The sequence below is a fragment of the Chiloscyllium plagiosum genome, unplaced genomic scaffold (assembly GCF_037043375.1).
Source record: "Chiloscyllium plagiosum isolate Xiang-an unplaced genomic scaffold, Cpla_swu_hap1 HiC_scaffold_3, whole genome shotgun sequence".
Lineage (NCBI taxonomy): Eukaryota > Metazoa > Chordata > Chondrichthyes > Orectolobiformes > Hemiscylliidae > Chiloscyllium > Chiloscyllium plagiosum.
Window position 1 is genome coordinate 137,350,140 of NW_028270141.1, and position 19,440 is coordinate 137,369,579.

Sequence of the window (19,440 nt, forward strand, 5' to 3'; positions counted from 1 at the left end):
TGATATTTCTAAACGATCTAGTTTACCATGAGCATCATAGCAGAACATCTATAGTTTTCATAAATTGTACTGACTAATGAACTGTGTCAACCCTGAATTTCACTTTTAAAATGAAAAAGAAATCTCTTCATTAAGGATAACACTCAGTTTTAAAGGTGTTTTCCCCCTAATGTTTCCCGACAACTAACATGTTTCACTACCAACTTGAAACAACCACATCATCTTCATCCTCCGCTGCATCGAGATGATCACTGGAAGTTTGTAAGAGTAAGTCCATCCTTCTGGAAGCGTTGACCTCTGCTGTACATTGCCATATAGCGGTCTGAAGGCACTTAATCAAACTGAATGCACATTTTACTGCTGCTGCCAGAGGTGCTTTGGCACTGTGTTTAATAACGAGATTGGAATAAGCAGCAGGGGACCATGAATCTGACTTTGAGATGGCACTGTGTATTAACTTTTCATATATTCACCTTCTAGCCTCTTACATTGCCAACAATTTTGCACTACTGTTGGCTGGCTTTGATCTTTTCCAGCTCTCATTTATATGTCTGCAATCTTCCCCTCATTTTTTAATGCTGTCCTCACTCAATGCTTCTGGTATCATCAAACCAGTGCAAATCAAGGGCTCCGTGGGGAAACCAATATTGTAAAATTTTATGTTGAGCTGTTGCCCAGAAGTTGAGCAAAATACACACAAAAAGTTAAGGAGAAAGAAACAATGCACCACACCAGAATTTATTTTTAAAACACCCTATCTGTAAAGCCTCATATATCTGAATATATTGCTACATACATATATTCTGATTCGATATCTGTCCATAAAGATATATTTTGCACCCCCTTTTGAAACTCTTTACCAGGAGGCCCAGTTTTTGGAGTACTGAGCAATTGAAATACTACGGGGTACATGAAATGCTGCAGTATAACCTAAATGATGATGTACCTTTGATGGGGTTATGCACATTAAATTAAAAGGAACTTTATTTGAAAAGCTGAGGGCAGTGCTTGTTGACGTGTTTGGCAATGAACATACCATAATCCATCAGTGAAACAAATTGTCAAATGCTTTTTAATAACATTTAGAAATCTAAACTAGCGTGCGCGTATGCACCACAAATTAAAACAGGGACGGTTCATTTATTTTAGTTGAACTTTTCAAAATTGTTATGAAACACTCTGCAATTCCACTTTTAAATGTACCCGGGAAGGAAGATGAGTATAGTTTAACCAGCCTGGACTTTAAAAAGTTATGTTAAGGGTATTCCAAGTCTAAGATGAAGACTCTGTGCCTTCCCCACTCTAAGCTTTGCCTCTCTCGGTCTGTTTTGAGGCTCACCCACTTTTAGGCTATCGAATGGGCTACTCGAGTAAAACTGATTAATGGCTGAAATTATTGTGGTAATGCAGTTATTCCCTTCCCCCCCTCAAATCTAAACTTTCAAAGAAATCTTATCTTTATGCCAAAGGCATTAACAAGTACTTGAGTTCAGATATGTAATTTAAGATGTGGTTAGATCTGGATTGCTCGCTCTCTCAATTTAAAAAAAGTTTTCCTCATTCATTTATCATTTTAAAAACTTATTCTCTCTAAATAACCGTTCCCTAACCTTGAGTCTTGACAGGCAAACTGTTCCCAAACTTCAGCCTATTGAACCTGCAGTCACACTCTCCAAACACCCTTTATGATTTATGAGGAAGGAATTCCCCATTAACTTAAACAGCTCAACATGGAGGAATCCTTTGGAGAGCCTAAATGTATCCATTCAGCGGCACAATACATCAGTGCACTTGTCTGCTCATGTCGCTAGCTGTATCCAATCTGAATTGGCTGTTATTTTTGGCTCCTTTTCTTAAACAGTATGTTTTCTCACCATTCCATAGCTAAACATGTGGCCAAATGACTTGCTCCCTGCCCTCTCACAATAAGTTACCGTATGTACTTAAGTAATAATCGATCTCATGTAAATGTCGACTCCCAATTTATGGCCAAAAAAACTGGAATTTTCCAATGTACAGAAGAACCTCGATTATCCGAAGGACAGGGGCAGAGAGTACTTTGTTCGGTTAATCGAATTCCAGATAATCGAATGCAGGATAACATAGTTTAGCCAAGCATTGGGATCTTGCCGGATAATCCAATATTCGGATAATTGAATGCCGGATAATCGAGGTTCCTCTGTATCTTGCATAAAGGTCATTCCCAGCTCTTCACAGAAAACAGGTCAATATTTATGAGTCAGTGTGCCAGCCGTCATGTCCCGCTCCAGTTTCCAGTCTGCTGGTTATTTTGCTCTGCTGCCGGTCTTCCAGCCCGCTGGCTGTTGTGTTCCACTCCGGGTTTTCAGAATTACCCCATAAGTTGTTTGTCACTTGGGCTTCTGCTAATGATATGGTGTGAATTTTGAGAGGCATGAATTTCAGCCCCTCAAAAGTATCATTGACGTGTTAATCAACACCATAAATTTAACCTTAAAAAGTAGTCAAAAAAAATTTGACTATTACTCAAGTATATACGGTAGGTAAGCTTCATTAAAAATAAGTTGAATAAAAGCAAATTAAAGATGGTGCTATTGGTGGTGAGTAACTTTTTATTGTCTATCTATGCTTGGTCTTAGTGAGTGCTGTCTGTTACATTAGAAATTACACCAAACCTATGTTATTTCTGCAATCATGTTTGAGAGCCCACACACTGCATCCCTGTGGCACAAACATTGCCACACAAATATGCTGGGCCACCACACTGACCTTAGAAATAAACTTCACCTCAAAGGCATCACAGTCTCAGACTTGAAATCATGAAATTCACCAACGCTGCTTAGACAGCACCCTTTAAACCTATGACCACTTCCATGTAGGAGGACAAGGGCTGCAGGTATATGGGAACACCACCACCTGCAAGTTCCTCTCCAAGCCACTCACCATCCTGGCAAATATATCATTCTTTCACTGTTGCTGGGTCAAAATCCTGGAATTCCTTCCCTAACAGTAGTGTGGGTGCACCAACACCAAATGGGCTGCAGTGGTTCAACAAGGCAGCTCACCACAACCTTCTCAAAGGCATTTGGAGATGGACAATAAGTCCTGGCCCAGCCAGTGATGCCAACATCCCATGAATGAATTTAAAAATGTATGTTAAAGTTTACTAAAGTTGGCAGACTAATATTATTCTAATCCAGATTTCCGTTCCGGACTCTCAACCACCATCAATTTACACTCCTCCTTTTCCAAACTATGAATCGTTAGGTGTAACAAAATTTTTCTGGTATCACATCCATGTTGATTCTCCTTATGTAAGCCAAGGCACCCATCAAGTCATTTGACCCTATATCATCAGGTGGGAATCTGGTGAGCTCAATGGAAAGCCAGTTTTACACTTCTCTCACTGTCTCAATGGAGAGGGTGCAAATCCAGTCTCACTGGATTCCAAATGGGCATGTTAAATTAAATAGGTGTTCATCAGCAATTTAACAGCAGAGGGAAGACCAGTCTGGTTCTGTCATTAATTTAATTTGTTGAGAACACATTTTCCAATTAGCCACTGAATAGTCACTAAAGAAAAAGTGCTAGGGAAATTAATACGGACTAAAGACCGATAAATCTGCTCGACCTGATAGGATGCATCTTAGGATATTAAAGGAAGCAACTTCATTGATAGTGGATGCATTGGTAGCAATCTTCCTTAGACTCCAGAAAAGTCCCAGAGGATTGGAAAACAGCCAATGTAACATTTTTATTAGAAAAGGGAGTAAAGCTATAAACCGGTAACTGTAAGCCAGTGAGCTTAACATACATTACTGGGAAAATGTTATCTTCATGTTATTTAATATATGTTAGCCTATGATAAAGGCTGTAATAGCAGAACATTATATAATCAAAATCAGCATGGCTTCATGAAGGGGATATCGTGCCTGACAAATGTATTAGAATTCTTTGTGGAATTAACAAGCAAGATAGACCAAGGGGAACCAATAGGTGTTAGCTCAGTTGACTGGATGGCTGGTGTGCAATACAGAGTGATGCCAACAGCGTGGGTTCAATTCTTGCATTGGCTGAGCTACTATGAAAGATACAATCTCTCCCCTCACTTGAGGCAATGGTGACCCTCAGGTTAAACCGTGACCAGCTTAGTATCTCTGTCTGTCTGTCTCTCTCTCTAATGAGACTGCAGCCCTATGTTCTGGTAGGACTATGGCAGTTTTACCTTTACAACCAAGGTGATAATGGTTGAAGCCAAAGGAGTTGTTAACTAGTCCCTAATTATTTTTGAAAAGTTGTTGATTGAGAAGTTAATAGTAATTTTACACTTCACTGGGATCTATAGTTTTGTGGTGAAGTGGCTGAAATGTGGTACTGTAATTTCTGAGGGAGGGAGAATATAGTTGACATTTACAAAAATGATTCATTTGGTCAAAGCCTCTGGTCTAAATTTCTTAATGATTTATGAAAATATATGTAACAAGATACTCAAATACATGTAATGTAAACAGAACTTGGCTGACATGGTTGCCCTAACTTGTCTCTTATTAAAGGTAATAGCAGCTTCTTTACACATACTGCAGATGGAAATGCAATGTAAAAATCTAAGTTTCCAAGTACATGTTTCACTTATCCCGTCACTGTAAATTACTGACCCTATGTAAATAGGTCTGTAATATGAAACATATACGAATATTTATCTTTCTTCTCCTTTATAAGTTGCATAGAAAAAATAAATCCTAAACGGGTTTAAGTTTTAATTGGAAATCCGGTAGCACTGCAGCTGTCCCACAGATGTTAAACAAAATCAGACTGAAGTAAAATCTTCATAATTTTCTTTTGTGCTTGTGGTGTAGTGTGCTAAATAGAAACTGATCTCATATGTATTAAATAGGAGCAATCTGTTTATAGTTTTTTTTCCCTCCCAAAGAGCTCCACCCTCTTGGATGGCAAATTGGAGTCAAAACGTCAGTAAAAATACAATTTTCTCCCTACAGCAACATATTTTCTTAATTTTCCTGAGGTTTGGCTTTAAGGAGCTGGCCAATTCTATTGATTGCTAGCCAGCCATTGTTGGAGAAGAGTATTAATCAACAAACAACTTGTTTCACAGTGTCAGATCACTAGTGCTCCTTGCAATAGGTTAGAGGGCTTTGGCTTCAGCACATAGTCTAGACTAGTGATCCGATGAAGAACTAAAGAAATGTTGCGCTGTTGGAAGCACGGTCCTTTAGACAACATGGTAAAAGATGGTGTATCAACAATACATGTAGTGAGATTTCCGGAAGGGATTTGTTCATGTGCATACCAAAGATTATCATAGAAAATAAAACCTTATGGAATAGGGGATGGCATATTGGCACAGATAGAAGATTGACTGGCTAATATTGAGCAGAAAGTGAGTGCAAAGCGTCATTTTAAAGCTAGTGAGATGTAACAATTAGTGCATCACACAGACCTTAATTATTTAAAATTTATAGAAATTATTTAGATGAAGACTCAGAAGATATGGTTGCCAAATTGCTAATGACACAACAATAGATTAGATTAGATTCCCTACAGTGTGGAAACGGGCCCTTCGGCCCAACAAGTCCACACCAACCCTACGAAGAGTAACCCACCCAGACCCATTTCCCTCTGACTAATGCACCTAACACTACGGGCATTTAGCATGGCCAATTCACCTGGCCTGCACATCTTTGGACTGTGGGAGGAAACCAGAGCACTCGGAGGAAACCCACACACAGGGAGAATGTGCAAACTCCACACAGTCATCTGAGGTTGGAATTGAACCTGGGACTCTGGTGCTGTGAGGCAGCAGCGCTAGCCACTGTGCCACCCCTAGGTAGGAAAATAAATTGTGAAGAGGACACAAAGAGGTTACAAAAAGATACTGAGAGGTGAATGGCAGATGGTGGAAAATGTGGGAAAATGTGAATTTGTCTGTTTTGGCAGGAAGAATAAAAAGGCGTATTATCTAAATGGTGAGAGATTGCAGAGCGTGGAGATGCAGAAAGACCTGGGGTGGCCTCGCACATGAATCTCATAAGGTTAGTATGCAGGTTTACTAAGTAATTAGGAAAGCTAGTAGAATGGTATTATTGATTATGAGGGAAATTGAATACAGGCAAAGAGAAGTTACGCTTCAGTTGCACGGAGCATTAGTGTTCCTCCTGGAATACCATGTACGATATTAGTCACTGTACTTATAAAAATATGTAAATACATTGGAGACAGTTCTGAAACAGTTTGAGGCTAATCTGGAACAGGTGGATTGTCTGAAACAAATGAAATCCTGAGTGATCTTGATAGAGTCAATGTGGAGAGGATGTTTCCTCTTATGGAAAAATCTAGAAATAGAGATCACTGTTTAAAAATTAGGCGTTGCCCATTTAAAATAGCAATGAGGTAAAATATTTCTTGTGGGAAGTTGAAAGTTTTTGGAACTCTCTTCCTGAAAAGGCAGTAGAAGCAGAATCTTAGAGCAGGTGTAAATAGATTTTTGATAAGTAACAGTGTAGGTGGGAATTTGTATTTGAGAATAAAATCAGATCTTATTGAATGGCACAGCTGGCTGGAAAGGTTGAATGGTCCACGCCTGCTCCTGATTGATCTGTTCAAATGTCAAACAATGAGCTTTTAATGTTCTCCTCCTGGATAGCATTTTCATTCTGCTGGCACTACTAAAAGAAGACTACATTAGGGAAAATGCAACTTAACTAGGCCATTTAACCCCTCAAGCCTGTTCTGCTGTTCAATGAGATTATGGCTGATCTTTGGCCAAACTCCATATACCTGCCTTTGGCCTGAATCCCTGCTGTTGGGAAAATGTTACCTTAATGTAATAACGTTATTTCCTTATTAAAAAATTGTCTACCTTAGATTCAAAATTAGCAACTGATATTTGAGAACAACCGTGCACCCCAATATTTTGCAAAATAGTCACTTCAATACTAAATCATTGTGCAAAGCACTTTCAGAGATTTCAACATAAGACAAATGCAAATGATGAGGTGCACTCATGAGATGTCTGTGATGTCTGAATTTTTGTTTGCTTCCTGGAATCTAATTTTCTCCCCTAGTATTTTATTTCAACCAATAAATTGTGCATAATTTATTTATCTCCCTAGACTACTTTATCTGCCATTAATGTTGCAAATTCAGATAGGAGAGTCAGTACAAGTTTCCTTACTCCTTTGCTAAATGCAACCACACCATGTAGCTGTACAAGAGGTGTGCCTATCTTTGTAGCCTGTATTGACCTGCTCTGTGCCAGGCAAGAGTTATAGGAACATAAAGTAGTTCCATTCATAGATCATTGATGATGACTGTCCATGTGAATGCAGTGGCACACATAATAACTGGCTGAATGTAGATTTTTAATGGGTAGAGCAACAGAAAAGAATAAAACTTCAAGAAATTGCTTTTGTGTGCACTGTTAATTGTTTAAAATTCACTTGTTGTTTGACTACATTTTTCACCTTACCGTTTCATTTATACCTCTGCTTCTCTTTCAATTCTTTACCTCTTCCAACGTAATACAGGCTCTCTATCTCCCTTGGAACTGACATATGCAAGGCTATTACACCACATGACATCTTATGTTAACACCACAATATTTCCCTTTGTGAATGAAAATATCCAGCCATACAATTGGCTATGCAAATCTGAACCGTCTGATCAGATGCCCTGATTTTCACAGAGCTGCTGTCCCTGTTTCAAGGATCCCGAAGCCAGCCAGCAAAGATAGTACCAAATACAACGAGTTGCAATCTGCAGGAACATTCCAAACAAACTGCAAAATGACAACAGCTGGACAACCCGTGTGGTTAACCAATATATACTTATACTGGGAAAGCACATCACTTCACAGAAATGCATATGATCCATAATGAACCCATTATTTAAGAATAAAATGGGAACTTCCAGAATTATGATCATATGGAATAATTATTTCATGCTAACTCATGAATCTGGTACATAACTGCCAAAACATTGGATTTGAAAAAAGTTGATTTAATTCAGGAAAAGCGACATATATTCATAGCTTCAGTTCAGTGTTTGATTTTTGTAATGTATATTTTACATTTCACTAATATTTATAAGCTGGTTGTTATCAGCAGGTGTATTAACAGTTCCACCACTGTTTCCTTATCCTCCTGAAAACACTTATTTCTGAATTAGGTTCAATTGAGACTTTCCCCAAAACCTGTTCTCATTGAGCTGAGAGGGCTTTTGCAGATATTTTGACTGCACTGGGACAGGAAGGCTATACTAGGCAAACTTAAACTGACATCCACACATGCTTCCAGTAACAGTTGCTAAGATAGTGATCAGAAGCAGGCGTCCATGTTGAAATACTGTCTCAAACCCACGGCATCCAATTGTGGCCACTGTACTCAAAGACTAGACCAGCTGAGGATTTGACCCTTGAACCTTCCAGGTTTTCTAAGATTCGAGTAATTGCTGTTAGAACTAGCTGAAAAACTGAGAGCCTTTTCCTATAATAAGAAAACAAAATTACAAAAAGTGGCCATGAAAACATGACTTATTTCAAGTTAATTCTGGTGCCCACTATCTGCAGGAGAATAAGCAGACTGCCACAGAAATCTTGAGCTGTATTTATGAACTGCAAATGATCTACATCAGCTCCTTTGTTATCAATTCACCTCTCCTAGTTTAATGAAATTATATACTTATACAAACTTACTTTTAGATCAATAAATTACTAGAATAACCCATTTAAAAGTTACTTCAAAGAGCTCCTGATAGTTCAAGGTACCATGAATTATCATGATGCTAAGTCACACAGACTGGAATGTTCAAGGGTTTCATTTCTTGATCAGTCATATTAAACCAATGTAAAATGTCAGTGTCTCCTAAAGAGCAGGCAGGAAAAGTTGGATATTGTTCAGAATCCTGATTACTTTCTCATGAACCCTGCTGAAAACTGTACCTTTGTAAGCAGCAAGGGATAATAGCCTCTGGTTTGTTCATGATAGCTCTATGGTTGAACAGTCTCACCTTGCCTTTCACAACATATAGGAGCACTGTTAGCACCCACAGAACTGTCTCTCACTATTAGGAAGCCAGACTTAGGTGAGAAAAATCTGGTGTTAGCAGGAATAAGAGAGGGAGGGAGAAATCTACCCCTTTACATAGCGATATTAAGGCAGTTGCAAACATTCGCTTATTTTACAGTAAATATCCTAATGAAGGACACAATAAATTATTAAAATCGTATAATGACAAGTCAACTGAATAAAGCCCATTAACATCATGTTATATTCATTTTACAATGAGACCAAAAAGTTGCAAATGTACTATGAAATGCTAAATTATCTCCTCTGTCTTGCTGCTATGGTGAGGACCAGTTATGATTATTGTGGTTTTGGTTAAACAAAGAAAGGCATTAACATACTGGTTTAGTGTCATGGTTAGGTCAGAGTGCTTGCCAAGTATGTCAGATGCTTTTGATAAGGTAATTACATCACAGGCCAGCATTAGACATTGCCAGGAATAGCAGATTTGGTTACATTTCTGGTGGTGAACTGTTGTAATTGTAATAGCCTCCACTCAGAATACTCTGGTTGTGTTATTGGTATTCCAGAGTAAAGTTTATTCTTAGTTTTGAAATAGCCTTTTTTGACTTTACTCTTGCTATATTGCTGTATTCTCTGAAATTTCAAAAGGACTTTCTCCAAAGAACAAAGCCTCTCAGCCCCACAGTATCCCTTTTTTAAGATTCCTTGGAAATGCCCCTGGGAAAGGAGGAACAGAAGTGGGCATGTTTCCCATTACTGTTGACTATCCAGCACTTTTGGGTGAACGTACATTTGTGTGGAATGTCAGGTAAGAACAAGGATTAGAATGGGTTATGATGTTTTACGTGGTTCAACAGCCAGTTGCCACAGAGGTTTATGAATGAAGAATAACTCCATGAGAGTGGTACAAGAATGCTGCCACTGTTAACTATGCAACAGCACTCCCAATATGATTCAGGAGAGGACAGTTCTGCTCTAGAACAGGAACTAGCATTGGGTAAGATCGAGGGCAGTAAATATCATGTCTGAAGATCAGGCCCATATAGCAGTTTTGAAATTGGTATCTCCATCACCCTCAGTTTCTATTCAGATTGTTGCTTTACCTTAAAGATCGCACATGGTCAGTATACTGCAGACGATGACTGTTAACAGGACACAAATACACATTTTCAAAAAGAATCTAAAGATTTACTAATTACCCTTTGTGTTTCATACTCATCGCCAATCCTTCGCAGTTCTCGTCCGATCCATACTTCGGGTTGAACATCCATAGGCACAGATGAAGAGTCTTCCTGTATTCCAGATTGGTGTATCCCTTCTGTGCCTGCAAAATTAATAATTTAAAAATTCAGGGCTCACAGATATGGGAAAATAATGATCTAGCAGCCAAATATGCACTGAATTCCCTTTCATGTATGAACCTATAGCTAAATGTAAAACATATCAAACTACTTGAGCTAAAACCTTGTTCACAAACAATACTGCCAGAGGCTTACATGTAAGTGTTCAACAAAAAGTAAGATTTTTACTTTTTTTTTAGGTCCTGTAGTTCTGGTGAGGTCCTGTCACTGGAATAGTGATCCAGAGACCCAGACTAATGTCCCAGGACAGATGGCACCTGGTGCAACCTGAATTCAATTAATTCTTGAATTTCAATTCTGGAATTGAAAACTAGTCTTAGTAATGATGACCATGAAACTTGCTGATGTAAAAACCCATCTGGATTAGGGAAGGAAATCTCAGTGACTTACATGTGACTGTTGACCCACAGCAACATGATTGACTCTTAACCCCTGAAATGGCAAAGGAAGCCACTTAGTTCAAGGGCAATTAGAAATGAGCATCAAAATCTGACCTTATTGTTAACAGTCCCATGCCACGGAACTACAAAATTATTTCGTAAACGTTGCAATTTCTGAAATGCTTTTATGCCATCCAAATAGAAGAGAATATATATATCAGGCACCATAAATTATGTGAATTATACAACGACTTATAATCCAAGAAATGTGCTTTTTATTTGCTTTGACATTTCTACTTATATTTGGGAATAGGATTTCAATAACCGAGAATGAACCGCCTTGCACTCATCAATTATGACACACACTCCCTCTGCTCTTGTTTGGCATAATAAATTTATTATAGAGTGTTAGATTCAAATAGCACTGAAACAAACCCTTCAGTCCAACTCATCCATACTGACCAAGTTTCTGAAATTAAACTAGTCCTTTTGCTTCTGGTTTGCCCATATCCTTCAAAATGTTTCCTATTCATGTACCTATCTAAATGTCTTTTAAATGTTGCAACCGTATCTGTAGCTACCACTTCTTCTGGCAGTTCATTCCACATACAAACTACCCTCTGTGTGAAAACATTGCCCTTAAGGTTCCTTTTAAACCTTTCTCCTCGTACCTTAAAGTTATGCCCTCTAAACCCACCATTTTTCCAGTTCCCAGCACACTGGCCCAGATCAATAATTCCTGATGCATTGAAGTCAAGCCCTCAACTTATCCAATTTGGTACTCAATGGAAGGTGCAAAGTGTTTCACTGCAGATTCCTGTATATTTGCTGGGTAGACCATAACTATTGTAATCTGTCTGGCAGTAAACTGACTTAAGGCTATAATATATTGTCAAGTTAGGTTGATCAGCCTGTCCGACATGTGAAAAACTCTTATTGCCCAAATCCCATCCTGTATCAAGTCCCCTCCATGCTAGTTCTATGTTGCATTCCAGTTTGCCAATGCTTTGAGCTTGAAATTCCCCCCTTTCTACTCAATTCCCTCCATGGCCTCATCAACTCCCCATCTCCATAATCTCCTCCAACCGGATGACCGCCCTGCAGTGTTGGCCTTTTGTGCATTCTCTACTTCTCTCACTCCACCAGTGATGGCTTTGACTTTAGCTGTCTAGTCCTGAAGCCCTGCAAATTCTTCCTTTGCCTTTCTGTCTCTATTGCCTGTGAAGTTGTCTTTAAAATGCTGTCACTTTGACCAAGGACACCTGTCCTGATTTCTTTCTTTGGGTCTGTGCGAACTTTTGTTTGATTATGTTCCAGTGAATTGCTTTGAAATGTTTCATTGCATTTAAGAAAGTAACATAAATACAAGTTTTTAAAGGATTCAAAATATGCTCCACTTTACTAATAAGGTAGCACTGTAGTCTAACAACTGAAATATATAAGTGTTGCAAACATGACAGTTAACAATTATTAACAAATTCCCAAATTAACAACACAGTATGTGTTTTGCTATTATTCCAACATGCAGTCAGTGTCATTGCAAACAGAACACCGTTGAGTGGCAAAAGGGAATAAGCAGCAATTCTGATTATTTAGAAAAAAAGGCATCATGTAGAGATGAGCACTGTTTGATATTAATTACTCTAGTATAATAGTGGTTGGAAGGCTTTTAGTCCTTAACATTAGTTTATTATTACTAAAAAGAAAGTTAAACTTGAACAAATAAATGCACACTTTAATTAGGTACACACTCATTTAAAAAAATGCAAAATCCTTCCACAGGTACAGTAGGTTAATGTGTTGGTTACTGGACTGCTTTGTAGCTTTCAGAACATGCAGAAGCTTTCTACTGCACAGTTACAAGATTCTTTGTAACAGATAAAGATTTCATTCAAGAAAATCTACTCTCTATATTACTGAACTAAGTATCAACAATGGTGTTTTAGCTCCGCTGCATGGAACAGTCAGCCGCAGACTGCAGCATATAAAATTAGAAGGTGAAACTTTAAACTGGATAGAAGTGATGAGAAAGTAAAAAACATAAATGGTTAACAATTCTGGCAGTTTGTGATTTTGCAGACAATACTATTAAGTAAGATTGCTCTCATTGTTGCATTGTGCACTCCAATTGCTCTGTGGTGATCGTCTGTGACTGAAAATGTTTGCTCATGAGGATGTTGAATCAGTACAGATGTGTGGAAGTACAAACAGCCACAGCAAGCAAAGGAAAATTATCTTTTTAGTCAATCTACCAGAAGTCTGCTCTTGGTTTAAAATTTCATTTTCATACGAAAGAAGTTTTTTGAGTACTGTAATTTCGGATAGACCTGTGCAAGAAAACTGCTTTAAATGTGAGTGCTGCACACAGGTTCAAATTCACCTGAGCAAAAACAAACGAACTGGTTACTGTTAGCCCTAAGGCAATCAAATTAGAACAGAATTAATTTGGGTAACACAGGCTTTGGCTGAACCTGGGTGCACAATCAGCAAAACAAGAGTTAAAATTTATCACTTGATCCATGTACTTCAGATGTTAACAGTTTTCCCATCCATGCTGACTTTGTAACATAAAGTAATGCAGAAAATTAATACTGTGGTTAAGTGGTTAATAGTGAAATTAAAGTGGGGCTTTCAGAAAGGGCAAGAAGTAGATAAACTTTTTTTTCTTGCCTGAAAATAGCTAACTGAATGAGTGAGAAAAAAAGTACATGCATCATTTAATATGTGGTGTTATGCTGTTTTGCACAGACTTACATTCATCAGCTCCAGATGTGAGGAGAGAGGATGAGGTATAATACGCTCATAAAATGATTTTTTAAAATTGCATCATTTTTAAATGCACAACTGTCAAATGGAGGGAGGGATCGCCTGCAAAATGAATCATCAAGTAAGCCATCGTTTCTGTACTTTAAGCCACAGTAATTGGTATTCTTCAATCTATCTGACAGTGTCACAGAATAAAGCAGCTTTTTAAAAAGATAACCAAATGTTTTGCTTCTCTAGTCTAAGTGATGGTTTTAAAAGGTCCCTTTGCTTAATGATCGTTTAACAGGAAAATGACGGCCTGGTGGTATTACTGTTCAACTGTTAATCCAAAGACTCAGTTAATATTCTGGGCACCCGGCTTTGAATATCGTCACAGAAGCTGGAGGAATTTGATTTCAATAAAAATAATCTAGAATTAAGAGTCTAATTAATATTGTTGGGAAAACCTATCTGGTTCACTAATGTCCTTTAGGGAAGGAGTCTGCCATCCTTACCTGGTCTGGCCGACATGTGAACTCAGACCCGCAGCAATGTGAATGACTCTTAACAGGCCTCTGGGCAATTCAGGATGGGCAATAAATGCTGGCCTAGCCAGAGCTGCCTTCACCCCAGGTTTGAAGTTAAAAAAGGGATTAGTATATTTAGTAAAACCTTCTAATAAAAAAAACCTGGTTGAATGGCATTATTTGCCCATGCCAGATTGGAACATTGCTTTTCAATGTAGGTTTATCGCAAGTACATTTTGAATTAACACTGATTATCTATCATTATTATTAGTTGTCATAGTAACTAGAATTATTGATTTTAAAATATATTATTTTAAGGTCAAAACTTGCGTAAAACTTGATCTCTGTAACAGAATTCCCAAGGTTCAAAAAAGTGCTATCATTGAAGGTGAAGTTTAAATGGGTGATAATGATCCCTTCATAATATGTTATTGGTAAATTTTAGCAGGCAAACTATATGAACCATAAGGTCTAAAAAATGTAGGGGTCCTGAACAGTAATTAAGAAAGAATGCATCTTTTTCATTTAGTTTCATTCAAAATAACCATTTGAGTAAAACAAAACAAATTTTAAGTCAAAAGTGACTAATAACAGGTAATAATCCAAACCATACAACTTCAATAGTTGCAAAGCAAATGCACTCATACTATAAATGTTGTACACTTGCAGAGTATAAGACCACTCAGATAGCATTGACCCTTACCCCAATTATCAAATAGCAAACTTCAAGATCTACTAGGATAGTTAGAGCTGGAGACTATTCCTGGGTTTCTCTTCATCTGGGCAAAGAAAAATCCAACACAACTGCAAAGGCTTTTAAATAATCATATGAAATATAAATGCTTGCACTGAACAAGAAATGCAACATTTCAGTGTTGTGCTTCCTTTAGAAATACAGTGAAGAATGAACCTGATGCGATACTGAGTTCGACAATCTTCCAGTTTGTAACTCAAAGCAAAGTTTTCCAGTACTTAATATTGATCATTTGATCTGCTGCAAAATAGATTTGTATATTTCCATGCTCTGCTTGTGATAAGATTCATTACTGGCAAGATTGGATATGATCCGAATAGAATGGCCCAAGGATTCATCCAAATTTCTCCTTCAGGCCCCATCATCTTAATTTGGAGATGTTGTGGGTGTCAAAGAGTACTTTAACTAACCATGCCTGTCAGGCCAAAAACAACTTTTGCTGATATCAAGATACACTGGAATGCCCAGGGAGAATGATTTAAAAACAACAAGGACAGATCTTGAGAAGAAGCTCATTTATTAAAATGTAGGCAGCACTCTCTTCAACGCCATCATTCTGGATTGTGTTGTATTACGAGAAGCAGACAATCAGCCAATCTTTCTTTTCACTACCACCAAATGTATTAAACCCTTGTTTTCCTTCCACCAACTGTTTTTATATACAGTTGTAATACAATTGCAAACTAATTAGTCTAAAGAAAATAATTGCATTCTTCATTCTATGCATAGTTGTAGTTGAAAAGTTATGAATGTGAATTAACAAATCAAATCTAACCATCTACAACACAACACAAACGGCCAACAAAAGCAGCTTAATGTTGAGACACGGCAGATGGACGAGATGGTGGCCTTGTCTACCTTGCACAGTCACACCCATATTTTGACTCCATCACAACCTTTTCCTCGGTCCCTTCACTGATGAAAAAATACCTTACTGTCAGCAAGTACTGCGATCATTCAAAGGACTCCAGTTCACAATCTGTTCTGTTTATGTGTTTTTTTTATCATGCCTTCTCCACCTGGATCATTTCAAGGATGTTGTTTTGATTACAAATTCAAACACGTACCAAGCTTGGGAGATTTGCATTAGAGATCATCTTTGCAACAAGTGGAACTTAAGTGTTGTACATTATTGGATTTAAACACAAAGCAAAGTCATCTTTTGACCAGAATTCTATCATTGATCCAGAATATGGGACATTTTTTTGGATGAACCTTTTATTTTACTGTTATCACAAATATATGGTGACCAAGATTCCAGCTGATTTTGTCTTGAAAATAATGTGTCCTCTGTATCATTCATCTGATTTATTAAGCTCATTTCCATGGTTCTTTCAGCATCAGTGTAAACGTGAAACTTTAGCCATTTGCATTTGTTACTTGAAATGCTAAATGTAAACTTTCATAAATAGTTGTAAAGCTTCTAGACATTTTTCAAAGAGAAACACTGTTGAGTGAGCATTGTAACTTCTTTTAGATACACAGAAAAGGCATTATAACTTCCAAATAATCAATAACTTTCATCAGTCTTTTAAGTGCACACCATGCAGACAGCTCTAATTAAATAAAAGAGTCATCTAATTTAGAGACTTGTTGCTGTGAATTATTTTCATCTCCATGGTATCAGTATAAATCTAAGTGACAAAAACAAAAGCAACATGATTTAACTTTTTGAATTCAACCAGCAAAATGTTTATTTAAAAAAGAAACAAGAATTGCAGATGCTGGAAGTTTAAAACAAAACAGAAATTGCTAGGGAAACTCAGCAGGTCTGGCAGCATCTGCAGAAAGAGAATCAATGTTTTGGGTCCAGTGACATCAGTTTGGATGAAGGGTCAGCGGACGCAAAACATTGAATCTGTTTTCTCTCCACGGATGCTGCTCAACCTGCAGGGTTGCTGTAGCAATTCCTTTCTTTTGTAGCAGAATTTCTAGCTGCCTTTCTGTGTGACACGAAAGAAGTAGGCTCTTACCACGATTCTGTAAAAGCTGTACTTGTGCCAAGGCGTGCTGTGTATGGTAGATGGCTTGGCAAGTTGGGCTTGGAGTCTGTGTAGACTTGTCGCAGCTTGTGGGTTTAGTCATCTGTCCACTGTCTGTGTGAAGAGAATAGTATCCACAGGATAACCTTGAGCTAGGAGAAGATTGCTCATAAAGCTCACCTCTTGACATCCTTGTGGATGATGTTTGTTCCCAGCCAGGTCTGCTTTCAATCCTTTGGAACACAAAGTGGTTGCATTTTTTTCCTAACAAGAAAAGAAAAAAAGTTCTCAAGTCATAAAAAGTATTATTAAAGTTTTTAGATTTGTCAACCAATGATTTTTTTTTATGTTGCATTCCTTTTTATTGCCTAGTCACAAATACATAGAAACAAAATACTGAACAATAGCAAGTCATAATTCAAGTATCCTAATTTTTCAGCCCTGTTAATTTTGCTGCCATTTTCAAAGTTTTGTTTTAAAAGCATTGTACATTATGTATGTGCAAATGCTGAATGGCTTTTGTTGCCTAGGTTATACAGTTACTCATGAAGGTAGCCACTTTGGTTAAAGATAAGGTTCTGTCGGGTAAGCAAGTCCAACATTTTCAATTGACTCTCAATAGATACTTTCTAAGTTTAAAAAATTACATTTCCTATTCTCAGTTTTTGTGGGGATTAAAATAGCAAGCTGTGCACCAGGATTGTCAAGTGCCGAAGAGAAGGTAATCCAAATTGCTCCAGCACTACAGTTGATCCTGGCATAAAGTCAATTGTACACACTGATCAAGTTAACTGCTTCCAGTGAATCCCTTAGGTCAGGATTGTCAAATTTAAACTAGCTTTTAAGATACTGCTATTAAATTGCTTTTCCTTTTCCATATCATTGCTGTCAGAAGCTTCCAAAAGAAAGTTGCATGAATTGAATCAGACTACACAATCTGGCTTTGTTCTGAAAATAAAATGTGCCTGTTACACCTGCTAAGCACTTCAATGGTTACATGCTGATTTGAAAGATAGATATGGCGCATCGTATCATCCGTCGTCATTTCCGCCACCTCCAAACGGACCCCACCACCAGGGATATATTTCCCTCCCCTCCCCTATCAGTGTTCCGAAAAGACCACTCCCTCCGTGACTCCCTCGTCAGATCCACACCTCCCCACCAACCCAACCTCCACTCCCCCTGCAACCACAAGAAATGCAAAACTTGCGCTCACACCTCCCCCCTTACTTCCCTCCAAGGCCCCATGGGATCCTTCCATATCTGCCACAAGTTCACCTGCACCTCCACACACATCATTTACTGCATCTGCTGCACCCGATGTGGCCTCCTTTATATTGGGGAGACAGGCCGCCTACTTGCAGAATGTTTCAGAGAACACCTCTGGGACACCCGGACCAACCAACCCAACCACTCCGTGGCTCAACACTTCAACTCCCCCTCCCACTCCACCAAGGACATGCAGGTCCTTGGACTCCTCCATCGCCAGACCATAGCAACACAACGGCTGGAGGAAGAGTGCCTCATCTTCCGCCTAGGAACCCTCCAACCACAAGGGATGAACTCGGATTTCTCCAGTTTCCTCATTTCCCCTCCCCCCACCTTGTCTCAGTCCCAACCCTCAAACTCAGCACCACCTTCCTAACCTGCAATCTTCTTCCTGACCTCTCCGCCCCCACCCCCACTCCGGCCTATCACCCTCACCTTAACCCCCTTTCACCTACGGATTTCCAATGCCCCTTCCCCAAGTCCCTCCTCCCTACCTTTTATCTTAGCCTGCTTGGTACACTTTCCTCATTCCTGAAGAAGGGCTCATGCCCGAAACATCGATTCTCCTGTTCCTTGGATGCTGCCTGACCTCCTGCGCTTTTCCAGCAACACATTTTCAGCTCTGATCTCCAGCATCTGCAGTCCTCACTTTCTCCTGCACTATTTTAGTGTCAGCTCTTCCAAAAGACCATTCAGTTGGTCCACTTATCAGTGTAATATTTCCTCCTTCATGTATTTATCCAACTCCCTACTAATTAGTCTGTATCCATCATACTATCAGTCAGTGTTTTTTTTTTAGATTACATTACAGTGTGGAAACAGGCCCTTCGGCCCAACAAGTCCACACCGACCCGCCGAAGCGTAACCCACCAATACCCCTACATTTACCCCTTACCTAACACTACGGGCAATTTAGCATGGCCAATTCACCTGACCTGCACATCTTTGGACTGTGGGAGGAAACCGGAGCACCCGGAGGAAACCCACGCAGACACGGGGAGAATGTGCAAACTCCACACAGTCAGTCGCCTGAGGTGGGAATTGAACCCGGGTCTCTGGAGCTGTGAGGCAGCAGTGCTAACCACTGTGCCACCGTGCCGCCCCCAAATCTGGTTATTGATACTTCGACCTTTACAAACCTTGTAATCTTCATTTATTCTCAACCTGCATCATTTTAAACTGTCTATTATTTATATTTATTCTTAACAAGTTTGATGGTTATTTTGTTATTGTTAAACATGTTTATGGTTCAATGCTGATTACTTTAATGGATACACAAATATTTGAAAACTTTACAATGTCAACTAGCACTTCGAGGTAGATGTGATCGAGAATGAAAAGTTTGGATTTTATCACCAAGACAGAAAAGCATATTCAGAATGGGCTCTGATAAATATTC

General features: G+C 38.7%; 1 protein-coding gene and 1 long non-coding RNA gene across 15 annotated transcripts in view; one reads left to right on the plus strand and one right to left on the minus strand.

Moving 5' to 3' along the window:
- LOC148151355 (uncharacterized) overlaps positions 1–19,440 on the plus strand; it is a 562,305-nt gene that overhangs the window by 454,520 nt on the left and 88,345 nt on the right. For 7 of the 10 annotated variants that reach the window (XR_015754625.1, XR_015754617.1, XR_015754632.1 and 4 more), the window contains 3 exons: positions 5,935–6,029; positions 13,513–13,651; positions 15,825–16,757. The exons of the other annotated variants lie outside the window; for them this stretch is intronic. This is a non-coding gene — a long non-coding RNA (uncharacterized LOC148151355). Of the gene's footprint in view, positions 1–5,934; positions 6,030–13,512; positions 13,652–15,824; positions 16,758–19,440 lie in introns of those variants that run through there. 10 annotated transcript variants of the gene reach the window in all.
- LOC122548469 (bcl-2-like protein 11) overlaps positions 1–19,440 on the minus strand; it is a 54,037-nt gene that overhangs the window by 24,695 nt on the left and 9,902 nt on the right. For all 5 annotated transcript variants that reach the window (XM_043687182.2, XM_087983729.1, XM_087983743.1 and 2 more), the window contains 2 exons: positions 16,764–17,036; positions 10,223–10,347 (listed from right to left, as the gene is read on the minus strand). In XM_043687182.2, coding sequence (XP_043543117.1) covers positions 10,223–10,347; positions 16,764–16,962 — 324 coding nt within the window. In that variant the 5' untranslated portion in view covers positions 16,963–17,036. The remainder of the gene's footprint in view (positions 1–10,222; positions 10,348–16,763; positions 17,037–19,440) is intronic.